Raw genomic sequence first — 24,557 nt, forward strand, 5'->3', positions numbered from 1 at the left:
AAATACTCGAAACACGAATTTAGATATTTTACCTTTAGCAGCAGCAGCATTTGTTACAGAAGAAATCCTTGCCAGCCTCTGACAAACTGACAAAAGTAACTCCAGTGTTTAGAAGGTATCTTTAAAAACCCGTAACATCAGTTGTGTTACGTCACCTGTACGCGTGAGCCAATGAGAGCTCGGATATGCAAATGAGCAGATTGTTCTAGGAAGTGGGCTGTCAGAGCTGTGGCGTTACGCTACTTCAGCTGGCGTGTCTAGCCCTGTTTTTCTTTTACCGTTTTGTTCTCCTTTCACCAGTGGGCATGGTACGCATCAGACTGCTGTGCTTCAGACACCACAAGCATATAAGAAGGCCGCTGACGGTTTAACAGCCTGCCGCCATAAGCAGCGAGGAGTCAACCCATTTCCCCCCCAGCGGAGGTGAGTGAAACAGAGGATGCTTTTGCTCCTGGTGGACTGCTAAGTGAGGCTGCTGTGTTTAACCTTTCATTATAAAACTTGATCATAGTCGGGATTTGTACCGTTAATTGCTGTGCACACGTTAAAACTACGGTTTAAGGAAAATGTAGAGCGGATCGGGCCGCGGTCACTAAGGGTGTGAAGTTGCTACGGGGGAAAAAACAAATACTTGGTGTGGTTGGGAAGCTAACACAACAGCATGGCTGGAAGGTGCAGCTAGACTTACTTATTTTCAACAAATTACTGATTTGCAGTTCTGTTAACTTTCTAACATATCTGCCGTGGTGTATGGATGATTAATGGGAAACCTGCTGGGTGATCCCACTATCAGAGTCGTGACAAACGAGGAAGAGCCGAGCAAAGAGCAGCTTCTCAGAAGCTGATGCAAAGTGCAATTTACGACTCATTAAACTTTATAACCCACACCACTTGTTCTTATTTTCTTATTAATTTATTTGTGTTTTATTATCCTCTAAAGCTGCTCTCCCTCTTCTCCCATTCAAATACTTCTTACATTTTTATGTAGCTGTTCCTCTATTCTTAAATATTTATTAATTAATTGGAATCTCTAAATAACTCCAAATAGTGTATGGCGTAATACAAATAGAATGCATAATAAGAAGTAAGCCATGAAAATCAAGATTGATTTATTATCAATATGAAAATACAACAATGTCACAACAAGCTCATCATGCATGCTCCAGTTAGACCTTTACTGGCCAGCACTGGTTTCTGGTGTTCCCTGAGGTCTGGCTTTTGTTCTTAAAGTTTTAAGGAATATAATCTCCAATGGGGGAAAATTTACTGCAGGTCCTTGGAGAGAGGTTGTAGTTTTCAGTATAACAGAAAGTTAAGGAATCGGTGAGGGGATTGCAAACTCCTTCCCATTTCTGTTTCAGTAAATTCAAATAAATAATAAAAAGTTCAGTGGGTTAATGCCTTTAATGATCAGAAATAGTGGCAGGCCTTGTTGAGATTCCCTTTTAAGGAATAAAAAACAATAAGTTTTTTCAGAATTTAATCTGCTGATTACCGATCAGAGAGTGTCATGGCCATGTCTGATATCACGCTGAGTGATTGTTGCATTTTGACAAGTTGTAGCTGTGTTAAATCTAATTGAAATTGATTCAGAACAGACATACTTTCAAAAATCGAGATTTAAAAATAGAGCATTCTTGTGCTTACTGTTGCCATATTACAGGTAAAACATATTATGGGTAATATTATCCTAAAATAAAAAAGGTGTCAAGTAAGGAAATCACTGTGGTAATGAATTTGAATGTACCTGAATTATTATCACTGAAAAAAAATGGAAATAAACTGTAAAGCAGTTTCTTAGTTTAGGTTTTCATGTGGTTATTTAATTAAACAAATTTCGTATTGGTTATGGTTATGGTTAATTCTGGCACCACCAGTGATTAGAGCTGAGTGTAAACCCATTACCTCTACGAGACCAAGGCTGACTGAGGTTATGTGAAGTGTTGTATGTAAGAAATGGGTTTAAGCTGACGTTGCTGCTCAAAAATGCACAAAATAAATACCATTAAATGGATCAAAAGTCAGAATGAACTTTGGCGTTTCTTGATTTTGCATAGGAGTTATTTATTTGTTTAGAAATAATTGAAATGAGTTTTCTTCCTAGGTATGACCGCATCACTGTGAGTTGAAGGGACGTCGACTCTTCAAACTTTTTCAACCTCCAAGTCAAATTTCACTGGAGAGAAATTTTAGTGTAAACTGTAAGTAAAGTAACTTTTTTCAGCATTGAATTTTTTTGTCCTCTTACTAAATTACTCTCAGCAACAATGATAGTGACTGCCAGTTCCTGTCACTGGTTTGTGTGCTGCACCGCAACTTCCTTCTCTTCTGTGGTATTTTTGTACTTTTTGCAGTTCCTGTTGTTTTCTTTTCCTATAAACAGCTCAGATGACTGTTTATACTTTGATCGTGTATTAAGGTAAACCACACAGGACGTTGGTGTCAATCTTCTGTCTTTGTGCTGCATGTTTTTTGGGCAGGGGGTTTGCCAAGTAGAGCCAGCTCCTTTGTCTTCTCTGTGACTAGTTGACGTTTTGGTGGAGATTAATGTAATCATAGTTGATTACTAAATCTTATCTTACTGAGATACCCTCACTGTGTTTTCTTGTAGATCTTTTCCTGACCGGCACAAGCACTTGTATCAAGGTTAGTCTGAGATAATTAACACATGTTTGATGGATTTCTTTTCTTAATCTTATCTCTAATTGATTCACTATAAGCTCCAGCCTCACTAGTAGATCATTTACTGTGTACGCAAATGACCTTCTTGCTGGATTTTACGCTACAGAGAATGATAAGCGTCATACATGCCTCCGTTTTGGTTTTTCAGCGTAATCATGAGCGCCCACGAGTCGGACCTGCACACCATCTCCCCGGAGATGCCGGCCATGTTTGACGGTGTGAAGCTGGCGGCCGTTGCCACGGTGCTCTACATCATCGTCCGCTGCTTGAATCTGAAGAGTTCCACCGCAGCACCGGACCTCACCTACCAGGACACGGCACTCAACCGCTTCCTGCTCAAGTCCTGCTCTCAGCTGTCCAAAGAGTGAGTGTTTTGAGTCGGTCAATGTGGGCGTTTCCAGGGAAACGGTGCTGCTTTTTGGCGATCTGGCGGTGTGGCGTAGGTAGCACTTTGCGTGGCGCCTGTCCCAACCATGTCTATGCTGCCTGTCTGCACCAGAGATGTTGCTCCAACATTATTTAATTTAAAGCATTGGGCCATGTTTTGGGGTTAATTCTGATAGTATATTGGGTTCATAAATAGACCAGCTCAATGCACTGTGTAGACATTTAAATTTATGACAAACTAAACTTATCTGATGCAAAGCGTTGGTCCGAGGAAATGTTTCTGCTCTTCCAGCAGACCTGGAATTTATTAAAAGCTTAACTTTCCATTGCTCAAATAAAACAAAATTTCTCTTCCTAACTTATTCCATCTGAATTTGCCCTGCTTTTTTAAAGCTCAGTGGGAACTTTGGCATCAACAAGGGGATCCTCTTTAAGCACACAGGAGTATCTGCTTATATAACCGACTGTTGCTCAGCTCTTTGCCGTTCTGCTATGGGGTCAGTGAGTCATAAGGCATCAGCATTGTTTACACTTGAGTCCAGTCTGTTATCATTTCCTCCTGAATGGCCATATTTTGCCTGAAACACAGTCTGTAGGTCCTTTGTTCAGAGAGTTTGCCAGTATCCTGAAACTTGTCCTTCTGGTTTATGTTACAAAGTCCCGTTTCTGTCTCATAATGCCCGTCCGTGTTGTTGTGTAACAGATCGATTCCCCAGAGAGAGGAATGAAGGGGTGATGTAAGGTTAACAGAGTCATCAGGATTTTTGTTTGCCTCTGTTTGAGAATGTATTTATCCAGACACACAATACAAATAATTATTTTATTAACTGCTGTGAGTTTTTCCTAAAGACTTTAAGGAATATTTGTTTTGTCTGATGCCTCACGGTGAGGAATAATTTATTTGAATTGGGGGATATCAACGATTTTGCAGATGGTTTTGTCTTTGACATTAAAGCAAAAATGTTGTCTAACGCAGCTAAAAGTGCACCTACAAGTTGTTGAATTAAAAAAAGGAAATGAACTTACTAGTTCCTTAGAGAAATCATGTGTACTAGTTTCACAATATAGCCATCATTGCAAGATCAATGTGTACAGGAGCACAAATGCAATATTTAGTAGGATATAATATTTCAAGTAACATTAATTAACTCTCTCCTTGCAAATAAATAATATATTCGGTCAGTCGGATAGACTCTCGCTGGCCTTGATGCCCATACCTGATATACAGCTGAATTGAATTTCCTTAAGCTCATGGAAAGTGTTTGTGAAATTATAGTGGAAACGTAAGAGAGGAGGTATTAAAACACACGTAATCACAAAACATATCATCATAGCAGCATTTATACTACATTTATACGTTGCTTTCTTTCCTAATATTACCTGAATGTTATTGAAGGTAAAAAAAAATATTCTGTAATTCAAGTCTTTCCTCTTTGATGTTTCTTTTTTCTTTTGTTTTTACTGAATTGGGGAAGTTTGCCTCTTGCTTAGCTTCAGATGTTTGTCTCCCAAAACCACAGTGACATATCTGTTACCCAACAGCTGTGAAGGACACTGGCTCATTCTCTGTATGTGAAGGTGACTCGTTCGGTTCTAGGAGGCCCATGCATCGAAACAGACTGATTCAGTCGGTCCTTCCTTTAAACTGAAAAATAGCCTTTCAATCTGGGCAGCTTGAGTCACAACGGGTTCATATCTGTGTTATTTCCACATTCCACACAGAATGTTTTCTACTGGTAATCTCTGCTAATCTGACTGCACATCTCTCTGTCAACGGGAGGGCAAACGAGGTCGTCTGTCCGTCCACAGTCTAGCTCAGAATCTTTCGGAAAGTGAAGATAATCTTTAACTGCAGTTGCAGAGCATTGGTGGCAGTAATTACATTATCAGCAGGCTGGGAGTGGTCCTGTCTTATGCAACATCTTTTCTGGGCCGAGTTATTGTCACAGTCAGAGTGGAACAAGTACAAGGTGGAAGGGCTTGTGTAACTGCTGATCTTACCAAACCCTTCACGCCATGCAGCCACCTGAGTTATGGTGGATATGCTGTATGCATTTTGACCAAAGTGCAGCGCTACTTTACCTTCACAGTGCTGTAACTCTATGCCTCGTCTCATCGCCTCTCAGATTGCTAACTGGCCTCTGTGACATTCAGAGCATCCGTTATGGACTTTTTGTGACAGATTAAGTGAGAACAGATCGCTTTTGACTCTTGTAGCAGATTGTCTGCAAGCAATTGTTTCCAAACGGATATGAATCTGTCTTTGATTAAACTTTTGAGACATTAAGGACCTGTTGGATAAATGGTTTTACATCAAATGATTAATACATAACATGTATAGCTGCATTAACATCATAATGATATGTTTCAAGTGTTTTTTCCTACTTAATTTGATGAATTTGGCTTATAGCTAATGGAAACTCCAAATTCAATTTCTCAACTACAGCATCAATTACACCAGGTTTGTGTTTCCTTTTAAAATAATATTAAATTAAATCTTATGTTATGTAAGGGTCTGCTCCACCATGGAAAAGACTGACGACAGTCATGCAGCAGGTGGTCACTGACTGAAAGTTGAGTGGAAGAACAAAAATGTGGTAGAAAATTAAACTGTTCTATTCAACAATTTGGGATAGATTCATTTGACATGTATCACTAAATCTAGTGTGCAATAAATATGAATACTTTGACTTCCTTTTTAAAAAAAAAAATACTGATATAAATCCTCTAATTTTATTGAAATTTATTGAGTTGTATGCTAAAGCGAACAGTGATTTGATAGCTAAAAGGGAAACATCTTTAAGGACTGAATGTGAAAATTGTAATAATTTTTGAAGTTGGAGTAAGATGGTGATTCATGAATATACACAAAACGCTAAAAGTAGTGTTATGTAAGTGTTTCACTCCTACAATAACACCTACGTGAGTGCCATTTAGCATGCCAAACACAACATAGCATAACATGGCAACAAACTAACATGAAACATGGATGATTGGCTTCAACAGCTGTCTGTAAGACTCTGCAATAGGAAAATGACTTGGGATCTTTTTTGAGGTTCATGTCTGTCATTACCCAGCATGCTGTCTTCTTGCTTCATTTGCAGCACATTAGGGAGGGCTCATGTTTCCATATCAGATCAAATTGTCCACTGTTTGTTGTTTTTTTTTTTTTCAGGTACATCCCGCCATTGCTGTGGGGTAAAAGCGGTCACCTCCAAACGGCGCTGTATGGTAAACTGGGTCGGGTGAGCTCGCCTCACCCTTGTGGAATCAGGAAGTATTTGCCCATGCAGGATGGAGCCACGGCAACCTTTGACCTCTTTGAGCCTCTGGGGGACCATCAAACAGGAGGTGATGCATTATCATCAAGATCTGATTTTAGGAAATAATATTTTTAAGTTTTTTTTTATCGATATTTGGCAAGAAAAAATAGGTGAACTCTTGAATTTGTTTGGGTGGGATTTTCTATAATAATTCAACATACAATGTGATTTTTTTTATAATTTATTTCTCAATGAGAGAAAAATACAGTGGTAATCCGAAATACTGATTATGACTTGTTAATGCTGAACACAGCCAAAGGGTTGATGCTACCAAGTCAACCTTTGGATGTAATAAATAGTTTATCCTCCCTTAGCAAAGATTATCACAAGCAAATACTTGTTGTAGCTGCAGATCAGAGATGTTCCTGGTTAGGCCTGTCACGGTAACAGTGTTTTTCTGGACGATAAATTGTGCCAGTAGTTATTGTGATAAACGAAAAATAATGTTGTTTTGAGACTATTTTCAAGTAATATAATGGTAATGGCATAATAATGCAAGAACGCCACATTCTCAAAGATCAATAAACTTTAAATTCGAATGACCATTTGACACTGGAGCTGGTAGACCTTTTAAATATCCAAAATAAATACACAAAACTACAACAATTAAAATTACACACACACTTTCTTGCATGCTCCAATGATTTATTTTAAATTAAACAGTGCCACAGTCACCTACTTTTTCTTGATTATAATTTGGGGTGCACCGATTGCAGTTTTCTGGCCAATCACAATCTTTAAAAAGACAGAACTTCCTATTTTGATTTTGGCCAATCCTCTACTTTTTTTTGTCTGAGAAGTCATTAAATATAACAACAAAGTCACAAAGTTGATAACAGTGGGTTGAAGTGGGATGCGAAGGTAAATAAGATTGATTTCACTTGTATCGGCCAATTACCCAAAATTAAGGAAATCATGGTAGATTTATCGGTACACCCCTAATTTTAAGCTTATTTGATGCTGGCACATGACAATGACACAAGAAAAGCTCAGAAATTTTACCTCATGCCAACGAACTGCAATCACATCTGTTTAAACTGTAATTCTACTGCTGCTACTTCTGTCTAGTTTTTTCATGCCACACCTATTGAGTGTTTGTCTATCCTGGACGATGGAACTGCACTGATCTTCCTGAGGTTTACCCTGTTTTGTTGTTCCTTTCAAAGTTACTCCTTAATTACAACTAGAGTGGTCAGCCCAACTGGGACAAAGACTTGCGTTGAGGAAATGTTGTAAATTATTTGAAGTATTGTGTTGTGGATAACTTGTAGTAACTTGTAGACTCCATCTAAGAAGAAGAAAACAAAACGATCTTGACGTGTGATACTAAGAACAATGAGATAAACTTATTTTATCAGAACCCACTCATGCAAATTGGATTTTCCTTCAGGGTTTTGAGTGTTATTCATCTTTAAATCCAACATAATCTCACTTTGATGAAGGCCGTGTTAATGGTGGCTTTGTTTCTTTGAGGGATTCATGTGCACCACGTCAATTTTCTGAGATTTCTCAGATACTACTAGGTATTTGTGAAAGTTTCTTCTTCATTTGGTCTAAATGTTATAGTCATTTGAAATAAAAGCTGTATTTGACAAACCAACCATACACTTGGACTGGCTGCAGAGTTTTGCTCTACTGATTTACAGTGATGACCTTTTGCTTGGAGGGCGCCACACTCTCCTTTCTTTTCATTGCTTACATTTCTCTCACTTGCACATATCTTTCTTCGACCCGTTTACCCATTTCACCAGACGACATCACCATGGTGATATGCCCTGGTATTGGTAACCATAGCGAGAAGCACTACATCCGGACCTTCGTGGACTACGCCCAGAAAGACGGATACAGGTGTGCCGTGCTGAACCACCTGGGTGCTCTTCCCAACATCGAGCTCACGTCTCCACGCATGTTCACTTATGGTGAGAACGAAGAGCTTCTTACAGTCTACTTATTTGTGATGTTAAACCCTGAGAGGAATCAGATTTTCTATTTTTTATTGTTTGGTCTTAACCACTCCTCTTATTTTGGGTCAGAAATTAAATTCTGAAGAACAATAACATTGCTTTATCATTTTTAGTCCTTTCTCATATCAAAGACTTGTTCGTATTTAGATATGTGCTACACTTCATGCCATTATTGGTACATTATTTGAAGCTAAAACATGTAACTCAAGAGCAGTATGTGAAAAAAGAAATAGATTCCTGCAAGTGCAGAAATAGAAATTAAATACATTTGTTCAGAGAATATAAGTGTGGTACCTTGAGCTAAGGGCACCTTGAGCTAGAAGTGCTGAGCAGAAAATAATGTGGTTCGCTGCTGAAGCGTGGCCGCATTTATTGATCAGTAACTCTATAGTCGCTCTCTTCCAGGGTGCACTTGGGAGTTTGCAGCAATGGTTGGCTACATTAAGAGGGCATATCCTCAGACCCAGCTGATCGTTGTGGGCTTCAGTCTGGGTGGGAACATCGTTTGCAAGTTCCTGGGTGAGAACAGGGTGAACCAGGAGCGAGTGCTGTGCTGCGTGAGCGTCTGTCAGGGCTACAGCGCTCTCAGGTGGGTCTCAGTCCTCTTGTCTGCTGACTAAATGAATTGTTTCATCAAAGCCATTTTGAAACACCAGTACTTCCACATTCCCAGGTCCAGGATGATTTCAAGAATAACACAGAAGCTTGCATAATATAGTCACATGTGCAGGCATGTAGTCAGCTGTTTAATCTGTCAAATCTCCGATCATCATCATGATCATCATAATTAGTACATTCTTTCATCCTGAAGTTCATCTCTGACACGTTTCTTGACTTGAGCTGTTTCTGTGGTCAACCATGCACACCAAAAGAACCACAGAACCGGAACAGTTCATGCTCTGCAGTTTCAGCTGCTTTTAGTGTGGATGGGTTCAGTGTTATCAAAACATACACTGTGAATATGCTCTAAGTACTGAGGACGCTGGGTATTTGTTCTTTGTGTGCTCACGTCTTGAAAAAGGACGTTTACATTTATTATTTTTCAATGCCTCTTCAGACCTAATTGCTACATATTTCTCATTTTCTCTTAGGGCTCAGGAAACATTCCTACAGTGGGATCAGTTCAGACGGTTCTACAATTTCCTCATGGCAGACAACATGAAGAAAATTATCCTGTCACACAGGTGTGGTAGCTGCAGTATATTCACTTTTCTCTGTACTGAAAAGTTATTTGCTGGTAATCTCATACCAGCAAATAACTGGTACTGTGTTGTTATGACATGAACTATTTAAGGTTTGTGCCTTTTTAAAACTCTGGTTAAGCCTTTTGGATACAACTCATTGTAATAATGCCAATTCCTAGTGGATGTGATTTAGAAATTTGATAGTAAGTAGAAGTACAAAATATATCCATCTTGACTCGCAATGAAATTGTTTTTTCACCTTTTAAACTACAGGCACAGTCTGTTTGGGGAAAGCTTACTGAAAAAGTTTGAAGCAGATCTCAATCGACTGTACATAGCAACATCCCTCACGCAGATTGACGACAACATCATGAGGTGTGGATAACAGCTTACTTCCTGTTCAGGGACGTTACTGGGTGTCTTGTTGTGACGCTCGTTTCTTTTCGTGTTTCAACAGAAAGTTCCACGGCTACAGCTCTCTCAAAGAGTACTATGAAAAGGAGAGCTGTGTACATTATATCCACAATGTAAGAACCGCTCCAGTAATTCCCTGATTTTCCCTTCTGTCTGTTTTTGTATTTGTGTTTTATGTGTGGAAATTTGTGCTATAACCTACAGGTGGATGTGCCACTGCTGCTGGTAAACGCTGCAGACGATCCTCTGGTTCATGACTCGCTGCTTGCTATCCCTCGCACATTAGCAGGTAACTTTCAGCTAACTATAGTCCACTACAACATAAGCTAAAGTCCATGAAGACATGGATGAACGGCCATGGATGTTCTGAATCTATTGGGTTGAGTTCTCACCTTAAACTGATTTAAAAACACCTTTATGATAAATTAAAGTAGAGACTGAGACAATTTTTCTCGTCCAACATCACTATCACTTACATACGGTACTGAACTTTGTGAAAAGCCTTCTTAAAAGAGTTGAAGTCGTTACGGCTGCAAGTCATCCAGTCAAGTAAATATATCTTCTATAATTGGTCTCAGTTACACTGGCAATGTGGAATATTGAAATCGATATAATAATTCATTATCTGCAGACAAATTATTTTCATTTCTAAGTACAAATTAGATTAGACCTTTCTCTAGTTAAGCAGTTGCGTGCTGAGGTTTATTTGGTAGCTCCAGACGAACAAATCATGGCAGTATCAAGGTGAACGACGGCGAAGTCACAAAGTGTGGCACTATGTTGTCCTCAAGCCATTTTAAATTCACAGAACGTGTTGGGCCTGTCTGACAGACGGCTGCTGTTGATTCCTTAAATAAGTTTTTAAAGAAACATTTTTGCAGCTCCACATTTGTTGGGAGGGCCAGGGTGGAGCATCCAGTCTAAGTAATGGTTTCTGATGTGTAGTCATTCTTGACGTAAAGACTGACTGGCTGTACTTTCCATCAACTTTCATTTTGTTTAGTCTGTTCTATATTTACCATTACCAAATTCTTGAGTATTTTAGAAATGGAAAATTCTCCATGCAGGAGTCCTGACATGGACTCCTGCATTTACCGAGAGGAGTTGCTCTTTAAACTCAGAGGCAAGTGGAATATCTGGTGTTTGCCCATAGATGTGAAAGTGTTTCTGACTCACAGCTAGCGGGTAGAGGTTGACCAGCAATACTGGTCGGGAACAACATGCCCATATGTTCAGTTCTTCTTTTTTTAAAACCGTGAGCTGTTCTCCAGAGCATGTTGTACCCACCTGTGACGCGGTGTCTGGTGAGCCGGTGTGTTGAAGGTCTTGGAGAGAGCGTGTGTTTGTCCACGAGTCGCTCAGCAACTGTCACGCTGAGTGGTGAAAGCCCAGTGGGATCTTAATCACTATTCATCCACAGCATGCTACCCCACTAACCCAGATAAGGTCAGAAGAATGAAAGAAAACCAGTCCAGCTCTTTTCATGAGACCACTCTGGCCGGTTGTCAACAGCTGCATCTCTCTGCAACTAACAGAAAGAGATTAATGGTTGTTTCAGAGTGTGCATAAGGGATACTTTAAATATATGTCTGAACATATAAAGCTAGCATGAAAACACTGTTTGGTATTGATAGAATGTAATAAAATCGAAATAACCACCTTAGGAGAAACTCCCTCTTTATGGAGAGCAACCTGCCACTAACATTTACATCATTTACCCCAAATTGTGAACATATCAAGAATAACCTTGATGGATTCATGGATTCTTATTAGAAAAAGACAAACACACAAACTTCTATGTGAGAAGCATGTACTTTTAAGATGTCTTCCATTTAAAACGCTAGTCTTACAATGGGATTATTCATGACAGAGTTTCTATCTAAGTCTTATGCAGAAGAGGACATTTTATTAATTTATTCCATTTTAAACGTTTAGTTGTAGAGTACCCTAACCTTTCTGTGTACTTGTATTAATTTGCTTAGTCCAATTTTTTATTTACTATCAAATGACTTCAATAAACTTGATTTAGTAATGTCAATAAACACCCTGCTCTTGTTAAAAAAAAAAAAAAAAAATCTACAGAAGTCTACACAACACAACTCTTGACCCATTTGTTTGTTGAAGATGGACAGGTAGAGGTGTCCAATGGTGTATTGTGAAAACCAAACAAACGTCCGAAATCGACAGCCTGCGAGACCTGTTAGTCAAGGCAAACCTTCTTAGCTGGTTTATTTAAAAAATTGCTTCAAGACAAAAAGTGTGCTGGCTGTTCTGTAATACAATTTCTATTCAAGCTGAACACAGGGCAAACATGGCTGCGCTTTCAGTCAGAGACATAGAATCGTCCCCGATGGTGGTGATGAAACACGTAGAGGTCTTAACGTCTTCTCTGTGTCGTCCTCTAGCAAAGAAGCCGAACGTGATCTTCGCCCTGACGCTTCACGGAGGCCACCTGGGCTTCTTCGAGGGCGACGTGCTTTTCCCTCAGCCCCTCACCTGGATGGACAAAGTGATCGTGGGCTACGCCAACGCCATGTGCCAGTGGGAGAAACAGAAAGCGCCCTGCCAAGCCACCCACCTCACCGGGAGCTCCTGCGTAGAGGCAAAAGCCTAAGCCTCTGTAACTCTCTCTCTCTTTCTCATTCTTGATTTAAACATCTCACACTTTGCAGCGCCACGGTTCCAACACGGCACTGAGGAGACACTTTAAACTGCTCTTTGTCTCTGCCTTCTCCTCTGGTGCTACTCACCACTTCCAGACACACACACACGCCTTTTACACCCATTTGAACCCACCATCACCTTACATGGTGTGGACAACAATAACAACCACAGAAAAAGAAACAAACTGCCTTCACTTCAGAGCTGGAACCTTTTGTCACTCTCCATACAAACAGCGGTGACGCTCGGGTTAATGGATGCATAGACCAAATATAATAAAAGATCAAAGTTTAGCTGACTTTAATTGGAAAGAAATGCCAGTATGACATAGGTGGGGGGTTTTAACCAATGAGAAACAAGCACATAAGAAGTCATAGAAAGTAAGGTCAGTGCGACTGCCGGTGCCTATTTACTGCACCCATAAGAAGCTCACTGCTTATCACCGCCAAGCCCATAGAGCCTAGTCTGCTGTATTTGTAGTGTGTGTGAGCTGGGAGATGTTAAGAGTACATCTGCATGTGTCTGGGTCACCAATGATGGGACGTAGAGTCTTTTTTGTTTTAAGCAAATTATCCTTTCATGGGCTGTTGTTTTTTTTTTCCGATGACCTATTGTTTGTTGCGCAGTAGAAAAAAAAAAAAAAATAGAATTACCCTGGGATTTTTCTGCATCACTTGCAGCTCATAACAGCCTCCGGCTGCTCATGTTTGTTGTTTAAAATCGAACTTTAGCGTTTTCTCTGCAAACATGACCGGGAGCAAACCACAAGATGAGAAGAAACCCACATTCCCTCACGCACATTCTACCACTTTAATTCAGTGTACTTTGCACCCCGAATGCCACGATGTTTTGCGGATGTGTGAGTATTGCGTTTAGTAACGGTTTAGCTGTCCTTTGACAAATATGAAGAGTTAAAGGGATGATAACAGGCGGTTACATGACTCACTTTGCTCCCCAGAAAGTGTCTCTTGAGCCCTCTTACTTCCTGTTACCTTTGATCAGCTGCAGGTTCAGCAGTCGGACTTGGTCCTCTGATTACGACCAAACGATGTAGAAAAACACAAACTGATCCAATGAGGTGCAGAAGTTTTGTTGTTGTTTTTTGTTTGTTTTTTTTACTTCTGTGAGCTGTGAGGTTTGGTGAGTAGGAGGGCTAAAGATACCCAGGCTGAACCAACCTTTTACTTTATTGGATTGCGATTGCCCTGTATGTATATTCAGGTGAAGGAGGCTGCTTGTCAGAAGGAAAATAGCTTTCAGTTCTTTTTGAGTATTTTTTTTTTCTTTCAGCCGACGTATTTAAGAGCTTATTGTATTTATTTATGTTTTCTTTCCACCACCATACTGTGTTTAAAGTGTTGGAAGCGCCACAGCACGATGTCAAAATCAAATTGTAAGTGCTGGGACGTGTGGATCTGTCACAACCAGGATCTGTGTTCAAAGTTAACACAAACCTTGTTGTAAGGGCTCAGGAAGCTTCTGTCAGCGCTTCATCCAGACTGGGAACCCTGTGGTTGAAAAGCTGCTGCTGAACACTGTGACGATGAGACACATGGGTGGTTTGAAATGATGATGTGAATGACAACAGTGCCTTTTGTTAAGCTGTAAGAATCAAAACCGGTCCATGCCGAACTTCATTTTATTTACTCAGGTAAACTAACTGAGCTGCTAGAATAACACGTATGGTTAAAAAAAAAAGTTTATATTTTGAGCCTTTAACTTTTTAATTCTCTGTAGACAGTGTGTAGTTTAGCTTTTTCTCTTCATTGCTTTAATAGTCTTGACTAAAATTGGCTGTGATTAAGCGCTAAGCTCATCTGTAAGTCTATACATTTCCACAAAGTATATATACTCAGAACAGATGTTATAAATTCCAGATAGTAATCTCACCACTATGATGATCAGACCCAACTTTCAGTGAGGAGAAAATTGAAAGAGAGATTGACCAGAATCGGAACGTATTCAACTAGACAAATCTCCAATATCTTTACTTTTTCTAATGTGTACTCAGCCACATCAGTTGTTCTTCGCCTCTAATGGCACTGTTGCCATCTGCTGTCAGGGAGATGTAACTACAACTCCCAGACTTTCATACCTGTCGTCTTCTCATCCACCCACAGTCTTGCTGCATGGTTTCACCTGTCCACAGCTCTCGTTTCTTACTAAGCAGACGTTATTTTGGGGTTCTTCAGGCTCACTGAAGGGTCGTCACCAGCACTAACCCAGATTCTGCACTAAAAGCCATTTGGTATTCTTTTTAAGGCCTCTCTCCAACTTTGCACAAAACTACATGCTTGGATGTATTATTTAGATCTTTTTGTGTATATTATTTTTCTTGTTTTGTATTTTGTATTTCCATTTTGTCACTTTTTCTTTTGTTAGTTGCTTGGTAAACGCAGCAGAGTTTGCGTCTTGTGTAAATGGGAGAATACTGTGTCATTTCAATACCTCTGATCGTCAATTACCAAAAATTTAAGAACAGAAAAAGGTGAATTAGATGGACTTTATTATTTTTTTTAAAGGGACCAGTAATATAAATATCATGGCAATAACCAGTCAGGGATGTTTTTTTCTTTTTTTGACACTATTGAGATTTTAAAAGGGGCAAAACTATTATACCAAACATGCCGTACACATCGGGGTAATTTTGTAATAAGTTGTGAAATCTAAAAAGTTCTGATGTAAGATATTTATCCTAACGCCAGTGCTTCAGGAGTCAGGATTCTGCACTCATATTTACTTGCTTGCAAACAAACACATCATTTATCCCCGATTGCTTTAAATATATAAAAACACAAACAATCGCTAGGCTGTATGATGGTTGCTCATTGTGTTCCTTTAAACACTTTTCCTTTCTTTCTTTATTAAAAAGTCAGTCAGCCTAAAACACATGGGTAAAAACATACAGGTATCTTTATGCAGCTTTAATTTAGTTTTTTTTTTTTTGAGTATGGTATAAGTAGTGTGGTGACAGCTTGAAGGGACCTGCACAGTCACACAACACGGTGTACTCTAAGACTGGACACTGGCTATTTTGTTTTGGTTTTTTAAAAAGAAAACCAGTGGAGTGTGTGATCTAATTGTGAGGAAACATGGTTATTGTGTTCTTAAATAAATTATTTTCTCAAATGAAGAAAGATTCTCCTTTCATTTTGTTTCCTCAGCATATTGTGTGAAATGAGGTCTAACACACTTAGCTTAATGTTTCAGAAAGAAGAAAATAAAAAACCCTAAGTCTGAGGAAAGTGGATCAAAGGACTGAGAAATAATTAAACCATGAGGTTTTTATAAAGCAGTGATCATTCATTGAAAAAAGTATTTTCAGAGTTGAATAATTGAGTTACTGATATGATTAATTGTGGAATGGTATAATTTATTACAGTGCTAATGAGAGCTATGGTTATCTTCTGTAAAAAAAGAGTAAAACTGTATTAAGCTTCACAAATATTTCTTTCTAAGAGCATAAAAAAAGTCCAGGAATTTGATTTTGAATTCCAGGAAACTAAACTCATTCAGATTCCACTTATCGTATCTTTAGGAGAAACGTATGCATTTCTGTATTTACTACATTTAGTAGAAGTACAGTAGTTCCAGTCAAAAAACTCATGGTAGAAATTTAGCCTGAGGTGACGCATGGGGAAGAAAAGTGGCTCATTAATGTGGGTGAGGATAGACTAAACATGGTTAATGGCAAAATAATAAAGAAAAAAAACTCTTTTGGTGTAAACTGGGTTTATTGCTACACTCAAGTTAAATGAAATATGAGGTTAGCAGATTTAAACAACCTAACATTTACAGAACTACTGACGTGTCTTGGAGCAAATATTTTTTTTCCAGCTCAATGCAAGAAAAAACAACAGAGGAGGAAAGAAGTTTGCTTAAGTGAAAACATGGCTGCTGATAAATGGAAATTTTCTGAAGGCACCACACTGATCTAAGGCAAATCCACTCCCTTGTTATTAGGAATAATATTCATAAAGTCCAACTGATTATTGTAAAGCACAAAAATCTGAAAGACGGCAACTTCTGCACTCAGGATTCATTTTACCCAGGGTTAGCCTTATGCATCTGACATTTAAGGCAGACAAAATCAAACCAAATTTATCTGATTGTTTGAACCATAACGCCACCATGCAGCGTTCCTTCCCCCACTCAACAACATATAATATCGGTGCCTTGCAGTATAAACAAAACGTAGGAATTATTCTCTATGATATCTAGGCGTCATTTCCCCTCTATTTATACATTAATCTTATCTGCAGACTGACCTCTGCTCCTTTTATGCTCTCATATGCTTCAGTTAAAAAACGTGGGAATGTTCTTTCAGAGAGCAGTGTCTTCGGAGCCAAAGAGTTGGGTTGCGATGCCTTGATAGTCGGCCACTGGGGCTTTTCCATCGAAATCTGACGGCAGGATGTCTGCATCAAATTCTTTAAAGTAGCCTTCCAGCTCTTCACCGTGAACAAAGACCTGTGGAGCATCAAGGGAAGTATTAAACAATCCTTAAACGAATTTAGTAAACCCACTGAATAAAGAGCAGGTTTGTGTGTCTTTGTTCGTACCCTTTCCAGCAGCTTGGCCTTCATGAAGGGTTTGACCACGTTGTAGGTCGTGGTGAAGTACCAGGGCTGGTGGATAACATGGACTGCCTTGAAGCGCGCAGGAAAGGAGTCCTGCAGAGAAACGCACAACGCAGGCAGACAGCTGACACACAGCTTTCAGGTCAAACTCTACGATGGCTTCGGCCCTTTAAAGGCTGACAGCAGCAGTCAAAGAGCAATATAGGCTTTGAAAATCATGCTTCTTATTGGATGGTTTGCACAAAATACCCAAATAAAAATAAACAGTATTATTTACTAATAACTTACATCTAAGACAAAATGTCAGTGCCTAATTGAAATGTACTTATTTCAGTAAATGTAAATGTAATTGAACTTAAAAAATGAAAAAAGTAATTAAATCATGAAAATCCACCAAAAACAAGTGACCTGCATCTCCAGAGTTTCTCATTGATATTCATATTTTCACCACATTTATTGACATTTGATATTTTTTCCACTGTATTTGAGAATGTTGCTTTATTTTACTCAACCAACTCATTTTGTTTCACTCCCACCCAAGTGATAATGCTGCAGATACTCATTTTCTTTGGTTCCACATTTGGCGAGACTAAATATCTTCAATGTTAGAATGTAAAAAAAAAAAAAAAAAAAGCCTCTCTCCCTTATGATGCATTGTTGATTTTTTTTTTTACAAGATACAAGTGTTTGTGATTTCCTACCAGATTGTAAACAGATACATATTTAGCTGCTAAATATGTCATTCTGGTAAATAAATGAGACATTTACGCTCTGATATGTGATTTCTCCCTTTGCAGAGATCTTACATGAAATGTTCAAGGACTGTAGGGGATTTCTTTTGTTCTTGGGAACAAAAGGTTGTTGTCAATCAGCGTGCGGCTGGAAGTATTTAGTATAAACCATCTTTTTTATTATTTCTAATATTTTGGAATTTGAACTCAAAGACTATTTTTGCTACTTGCTTCTTGTGGTACTTAAATTCTCCACCAGAGGGCCTCTTGGCTAAAGAGGGACATAAATTAGAAGCATGTGAATAAAAAGAGACACTTTTTTGTTCCATAGGATCATTCCTCCCCCCTCTAGGTGTGTTCTGACCTGCAGCATGTCCACCATCTTTTTGAGCTCAGCGGTCTTTATTCCCGAGGCATGCTGCATGGTGAAGCCTTTAAAGTTCTCAATCAGGACAAATCCGTTGATCTGAGTCTCCTCATTTTCAAGCAGCTTCTCCAGGATCACGCAATATGCTCTCAGCACCTGCAACACATTGCAAAGAGTTTGCTTCAAGCTCCTGAGTTCTTGCAGGAGGTTCCTGTGAGAGGGAGGTGTGTCCATGCAGCCACCTCATCAAAGGTGATCTCCTCCAGGTCCCAGCTGTCGATGTTGAAGAGCAGAACCACATGGCCATATTTGTCTCTGCTGGGCAGAACCACTGGGTAGCCTGCCTCGATGGTGCTGCGGACCGCCTCGGGGGTGAGGTTCTCAAACAACTCGGGATAATCCTTCCTGAAGCGCACATAGCCTGGAGGAGACACCCAGCACAGAAAGTACGGACCAAAGGTTTTCACCCCTGCTGCATCCTTATGTGTTTTATTTATTTATTAAATAAATGATCTTTTATAGAACTCTGACTGCCAAATTTTTAAAAAAAAAATTTGGCTTTTGAACTAATATACACCCTTTTTGTGCCATTGACTTCCATTCCATATAATTCTTTGTTTCCGGCTTCAAAATGCATTTTCAGCGGCACAAACATGCAGACGGAGTATAGATTACTTCACAAGTCATAGACAAAGCCTTCCAGGAAATAAATGACTAATTTCAACCCAAAATGGAAAAGAGAACTTGCAATAATGATAAATCAGCAATTCATAGTGTGCAGCCTGGACACTACTTGCACAATAAAACTGACAAAAAAAAAAGCTATTTTTTTTTAACTTTTGGTGCTTAGAACCTGACACAAAAACAATACTGTCTCATAGCCAATACTGTTTTTTATTGAGGCACCAATTATCAACAGAAATCTATTTGTTTAGGTAACTAAGCCTGCAGAGAAAGCTCGCTGTTCACAACTTGCTCTCATCCAAACAAACCCCAATTGTTCACTAATGTGATTTTGTGTTTCTTTCATTTCTATGTGTTGTTTTGGGGTAGAAGTCTTAAAACCTGTGGCTAAACTAAAACAAAATTATAAAAATGTGATCATAGAAAGGATTGCACAGTGGAAGAGTCTGAGTGTGTTTTTAAGTGCATGGATCTGAACCAGAGGGCGTCCTCCTGTCGAATCAAAGTGTCTTCTGCTTTATCATCTTGTCTGATCTCCAACATTTCCCGCTCAGCTCAGGCACGCCGCGGTTCCCAGCACATCACTGAGGGCCAGCAAGCAGAATCAACTTGTTGTCCAATTTGGACACAAAGGAGGGCTTTGTCAGGGGACCCAACTAATGAATATGTGACCCACTGTTTGAGAAAGGCATAAAACGAGGAAACAAAAGACAGACTTAATTACTGAAGCTTTTGAAAGTTACATGCGGGAGCTGAACTAAATCATATACAGCTGAATCCAGTTATTTACATCCACTGTAGATAGAGAAATACAACATTTTTTTCTTTTCTTACTTTTGGAAAAGTTCTGTCTAATTAGCTGGTTTATTACGTTCTTCAAATTCAGAAGTTGCACCCAACTTAAATCGAGGTCGTGTGAAGTTATCATTGGTAATCATACACTATGTATTACTACTAGCTTTTTTGAAAAGTGAGTACATACTGGGAGTGGTGGGAAGCTAACTGGACAGTCATGCATTGCTTCAATCTGCATCATCTACTTCTTTCGTTGATCGACTGATGGTGAGCCTATATATGGATAATTTCCAAACAACACTGAGACCGTGCACTCGAATATACTTATTTCACTGCTGATGCAAAATCCAAGGGTTTACTCTGTTCTTTGCAGCACTAGGGGGCACTGCTGAGTCTGAGGAGTGAATCAACCGGAAGATTCAACCATCGTATCTTTACGTAGGAACGCAGATGTCGTTCAGCCGAACCAAAAGGCAGGAAATGTAACAACGGCCTGTTTGAGCGGCATTAAATAGTTAAAGTCAGATAAAGAACAAAACATTTGTCTGTCTTTCCACTACGGATTTTATAATTACCTCACAGATCCTCATATTTTCAAAACCTGAACTAACCCTTTGACCTTTTGGCTAATTTTTTGAGATGCCGCTTCACTTTTTTCACATAATAGTCTTTTATCATAGCATCATCTATTTTGTGAAGTGCACTAGACCCAAAACCCTGGCACCACATTACGCTTCCACTTCTGTATTTCGCAGTCAGGATGCTAGACCAGCAAAACACAGAACACGAGTTCAAAAATTCTTATTTTTTATTTTTCCCCGAGTGTGTTTGCAAACTGAATTTAGTCTTTTTAGAGGAATGGCCTCCTTCTTTCAGCCCGTCTCCACACAGAGCTGATTTCTCTGTGTTAAGATGGCTTCAGCCACCGTCTTCACACTGGATGAGATACTAGATTAGATATATCCGGAATTCAAACAAACAAACAAACATGAATTTTTAAGGTCCACAATGTTTTCCTTTAATGATTTCTTTGGATTTTTGACGAAAGCGAGATGCGCGTACAGGTTTGGCTTAATTTAGCTTCAATGCTGTGAAATAAAGTCAGAAGTTTCCAAAATCGCTTATCTTTAAAGATATAATAACGTAAGAGTGCACAAACTTCTGACTTTGAAGAAAGCCTGGAAAATGTCTCTCTTTATCCTATGTTTTATAAGAAAAAGTTCAGTCTGATGTAATGTGAGACAGTGAAGAAAGAGAGCTATGGCTTTTGCTTTCAACCACTGCAGCGAATAGCCCAGCAGATTGTTGCTGTCTCCGTCTCTCACCCTTCATGAGCTCATGGGCTCTGGTGACGTCAAACTTTCGTGCTCGGAGGAAGCGGACCAGCAGCGAGTCCGGTTTGTCCCCGAAGCGGTCCAGCACCAGTTTGGCCAGGTCGTCTCCCTCTGACGCCCTCTCCTTCATCATGAGCCGCAGATCTTTCAGGGATGACCCTCGTCTTTCATTCGTCTCATGCAGCTCATCCTTCGCCTTAAAAAAATAAAACAACACTCAAAATGTAATTTTTAAAAAAAATAAATCAGCAGCCTCACTTCAGATGTTTTACCTTTTGGACAGTGTGGCCAGGAAGTTTGTGGCACGGCCCAAACACCGGCCCGTGGTCCTTCACTGTCAGGTGCTCCAGCTTTGACCTCATGGCCTGCTCCTCCTCGGACACCATACGGAAAGTTCCAGTCTGCACCAACAAGAGTCTGCTGCTTTAGATTAACACCTTCGGATTAAAACCAACAGCGACTACTCAAACTAGACCACCCTAAGCTGAAGAACATCTGTGGGGTCCATTTCACACAAGCAGCAGCAAGCACGAGGAGTCAGACGTTCAAAAAGAAATGCTTTTCAAACGTTGAACAGAGCCTGGTTATTGGTAAAGACAAGCAGCAGTACTGAGGCGTGTAAAGTAGTTAAACTTACAGCAGCCATGGTCGCAGCGTCTCACAGCGCCAACACTGTCACTGCAAAAAACAGAAGAATAGGCAGAGACAGAGTCAGAGTCCGAAGCTTTTCTTTTCTTTAAAAAAAAACAAAAATTGGTCACAGATGAATCAATCTCCTCACTGATCCACCCCAGAACCAAAGACTAAACTCTACGACAACACAAACAGATGAAGCAAAATGTTTTCTTAGAGAATGTTTTTAACTCAACAACACACTTTCGAATGACTTGGCAACACAAAACATTTCTTTCATGGATATTCAGAAATATTAGTCTTGGCTCTAGCGAATCTTAACTGTACACATTTGAACAAAGATCCATAATTTATTCTGTTTTTCCCTGTGGATTGATGAATAAATGGATGTTTTAATTTTTTTAAAAGAGTAAAAAACTCAGTAATACACCTTTATTATAAAATACATACAACTGTGACTATGGTGGCACCTGTGTTGTTTAAGGTTGATAAAAGATGATTAAAGTCATCTTAAAAAACACATATATATTCTGTACAGCTGAAACCAGGATCTTTACAATAATGCTCCGCATCGCCTCTCCTTTCACACGTATTTCTATAGTTTTTAAATATCATTGCAACCTCAAGTATCAAACAAATATGAATTGCAAATAAATTACATATTTATTTCCTAGGAGAAGCCCCGCCTGCCTTTTTCAGACATTAAATTTGCGTAGAAGTATTCCTTTTTTTTTTTTATCAATAAATAACATTAAACAACTCTTTTGCAACATTTGTCTGTATCTGCTGATCTGCTTTAGTCTGTTGTTTTACAAAAAAAAAATAAAGAAATCTGAGCAGCCTTACCTTGTGCAAACAGGATGAGAATCCCACAGAGAGTGGCAGAGGACAGGAGCAGGGAGAGGACGGCCAGAGGGGTGGGAGTTCCTGAAAACGCCACTTAGAGACGGATTAATCTGGACAGATTACAGCGAGTAGCTAATCAATATGATGCAGCCCGAGAAGGAGAAGATGCTGGGTTATGATTTGAATTTCTACCACTTTCCAATCTTTCAATTTGTTTGTACTCATTTGTTTGCCACCTTTTTTGTTTTACTATTACTTTATTTTGTAATTTTCTAATCTGATTCTTATTTCCCCAGATGATCTGTAAACCGTCTATAGTTTTGCTTTCTTGCTGCTATTTTGTCACTCTGTGGTTTTTAGTCCCTTACTTTTTGCTTGCTTATTCCAATTTTACATGACATACCGTTATTTAAGTGTTTTAATTTTGAAAACACAGAATAAAGGCGAGAATAAAGCACAAAACTGCATACTTAGACACAATGTCTACAAAGACGGTACAATCTGATGACAAGATTCTCATTTCATTCCAGGACAAGGGATTTTACAGACACCATCCACCTACAGAGTTTAAAATAAAAAATATTCAGCAGACACCAAGAAAACATACACTGTTGTGCTCACATGGCCCAGGTTAAATTAGTCAGATATTTGAAAAAATATTATATTTTGTGTTTATTTTATTACAATTTTGTGCTTTATCCATAGGACCCTCTTCTCAAGAATCACTCGAATATGTCTATACAACTGAGCACATTGGTTTAGTTCAACATGATTTATACATTGACTGTAACACTTCCTCCTAAGCATCATATAAAATGTGTTGTTTTTTTTCTCTCTCTCCACCGTGTAAGTCTGGAAGCCAACCAGCACATGTGATGCGAAGCCCGGGTTCTGTCTCAACTCTTCTGGGCCCGTTTGGCCGTCATGTGAACAAGATGACCCACTATGCAGAAATTATGCTTTTAATTTCCCATAAAGCATTTCTGTGCACATTCCTTGCAGTCCTTCTCAGATGTGGGAAGGGGTAACAGGGGGCAGCTCTTGTTTTCTGTCCCAGATTATGGATTACTTTCCCATGATCGCACAGCATCAGACTCCCTGGCCTCTGAAGTACCAGCCGCTAGCCGCAGCAACAAGGATTTAAAAAATTACTCACTTTGGGAGTTTTAGTTTGCAGTAGACCTTTTCTGTTTTCAGCTGAAAATAACTTTCACTGACTCTTGTAATCTTCATGCTACCAAGTCAAATTTGACTTGGGAAATATTTTTCATTGAGTTTGGTCAAACCTTTACCTATATTACAGTAAATTTTAATGATATCCTTGTGTTTTATCTAAAGTCATCCAACCAGAAAATAAAAACTTAGCTTCTATATTTGTCTTGCTACTTTTGTTTTGCCCACTAGGTGTCCTCGCACTTCATCCCCTGACTCAGTCTTTCAGTTTACTCTTTTCTGTGCTGTTGGTTGTTTTCAAAGTCTTTTTATAGTCAGAAATACTTCATAGACAAACACAATTGTTCAAATTTTGCACATTGCAATTGATTTTTGTATTCTCCCCTACAAGAACAAAAAGCTGCTCCATAGGGAGAAAAAAAACCCTATTTGCACATGACTTTTAAAGTCAAGAGAAAAACAACATTTGGTCAGACTCTGAACAACATGGGTTTTCAAAAACATGTTCCCTTTGCCTTTTAGGGCTTCCGTAGTGCAACATGTTCTGCACTACGGAACAGGCGTATATTGACTGAAATTAATCAAGACCCGCTAAAATCACCGTATTTTAAACAGACTGTTAAATGATAATCTGCTTTTAGCCTAATTAAAGGTAGAACAGAGTTAAACCTGCAGTGAAATTGCATCTCTTCATTAGTAAAGATGGATTCTTTGGAGATTTAATTCCCAGTTTTCATCAAATCAAATCAAATCAAATTTTATTTGTATAGCACATTTCAGCAGCAAGGCATTTCAAAGT

General features: G+C 39.1%; 2 protein-coding genes across 2 annotated transcripts; one reads left to right on the plus strand and one right to left on the minus strand.

The window, feature by feature from the left end:
- The first annotated feature begins 194 nt into the window (after nucleotides 1-194).
- On the plus strand, nucleotides 195-15,748 carry LOC102234606 (monoacylglycerol lipase ABHD2-A-like). The gene is made up of 12 exons (XM_005799756.3): nucleotides 195-423; nucleotides 2,105-2,201; nucleotides 2,612-2,646; nucleotides 2,831-3,046; nucleotides 6,245-6,420; nucleotides 8,144-8,311; nucleotides 8,762-8,945; nucleotides 9,448-9,540; nucleotides 9,814-9,915; nucleotides 9,998-10,067; nucleotides 10,159-10,243; nucleotides 12,360-15,748. The coding sequence occupies exons 4-12, from the start codon at nucleotides 2,838-2,840 to the stop codon at nucleotides 12,566-12,568; spliced, it is 1,296 nt and encodes a 431-aa protein (XP_005799813.1). The 5' UTR covers nucleotides 195-423; nucleotides 2,105-2,201; nucleotides 2,612-2,646; nucleotides 2,831-2,837; the 3' UTR covers nucleotides 12,569-15,748.
- Nucleotides 15,749-16,330: 582 nt separating this feature from the next.
- Nucleotides 16,331-22,628, minus strand: LOC102223374 (retinaldehyde-binding protein 1-like). The gene is made up of 8 exons (XM_005799796.2): nucleotides 22,586-22,628; nucleotides 21,744-21,784; nucleotides 21,379-21,507; nucleotides 21,098-21,302; nucleotides 18,536-18,714; nucleotides 18,291-18,449; nucleotides 17,178-17,288; nucleotides 16,331-17,085 (listed from the first exon to the last, which is right to left on the minus strand). The coding sequence occupies exons 2-8, from the start codon at nucleotides 21,750-21,752 to the stop codon at nucleotides 16,939-16,941; spliced, it is 939 nt and encodes a 312-aa protein (XP_005799853.1). The 5' UTR covers nucleotides 21,753-21,784; nucleotides 22,586-22,628; the 3' UTR covers nucleotides 16,331-16,938.
- Between the last annotated feature and the right edge of the window lie 1,929 nt (nucleotides 22,629-24,557).

Source organism: Xiphophorus maculatus, chromosome 4, assembly GCF_002775205.1.
Source record: "Xiphophorus maculatus strain JP 163 A chromosome 4, X_maculatus-5.0-male, whole genome shotgun sequence".
Lineage (NCBI taxonomy): Eukaryota > Metazoa > Chordata > Actinopteri > Cyprinodontiformes > Poeciliidae > Xiphophorus > Xiphophorus maculatus.

Bases quoted from the DNA above. Each gene is read 5' to 3' on its own strand.
- LOC102234606 (XM_005799756.3), top strand. From the start codon at position 2,838: ATGAGCGCCCACGAGTCGGACCTGCACACCATCTCCCCGGAGATGCCG. The intron at 8,946-9,447 runs GTGGGTCTCAGT...ATTTTCTCTTAG, and splicing joins CAGGGCTACAGCGCTCTCAG to GGCTCAGGAAACATTCCTAC. The intron at 10,244-12,359 runs GTAACTTTCAGC...GTCGTCCTCTAG, and splicing joins TATCCCTCGCACATTAGCAG to CAAAGAAGCCGAACGTGATC.
- LOC102223374 (XM_005799796.2), bottom strand. The intron at 21,303-21,378 runs GTAAAACATCTG...TATTTTTTTAAG, and splicing joins CTGGCCACACTGTCCAAAAG to GCGAAGGATGAGCTGCATGA. The intron at 17,086-17,177 runs GTACGAACAAAG...GATGCTCCACAG, and splicing joins AGGCCAAGCTGCTGGAAAGG to GTCTTTGTTCACGGTGAAGA.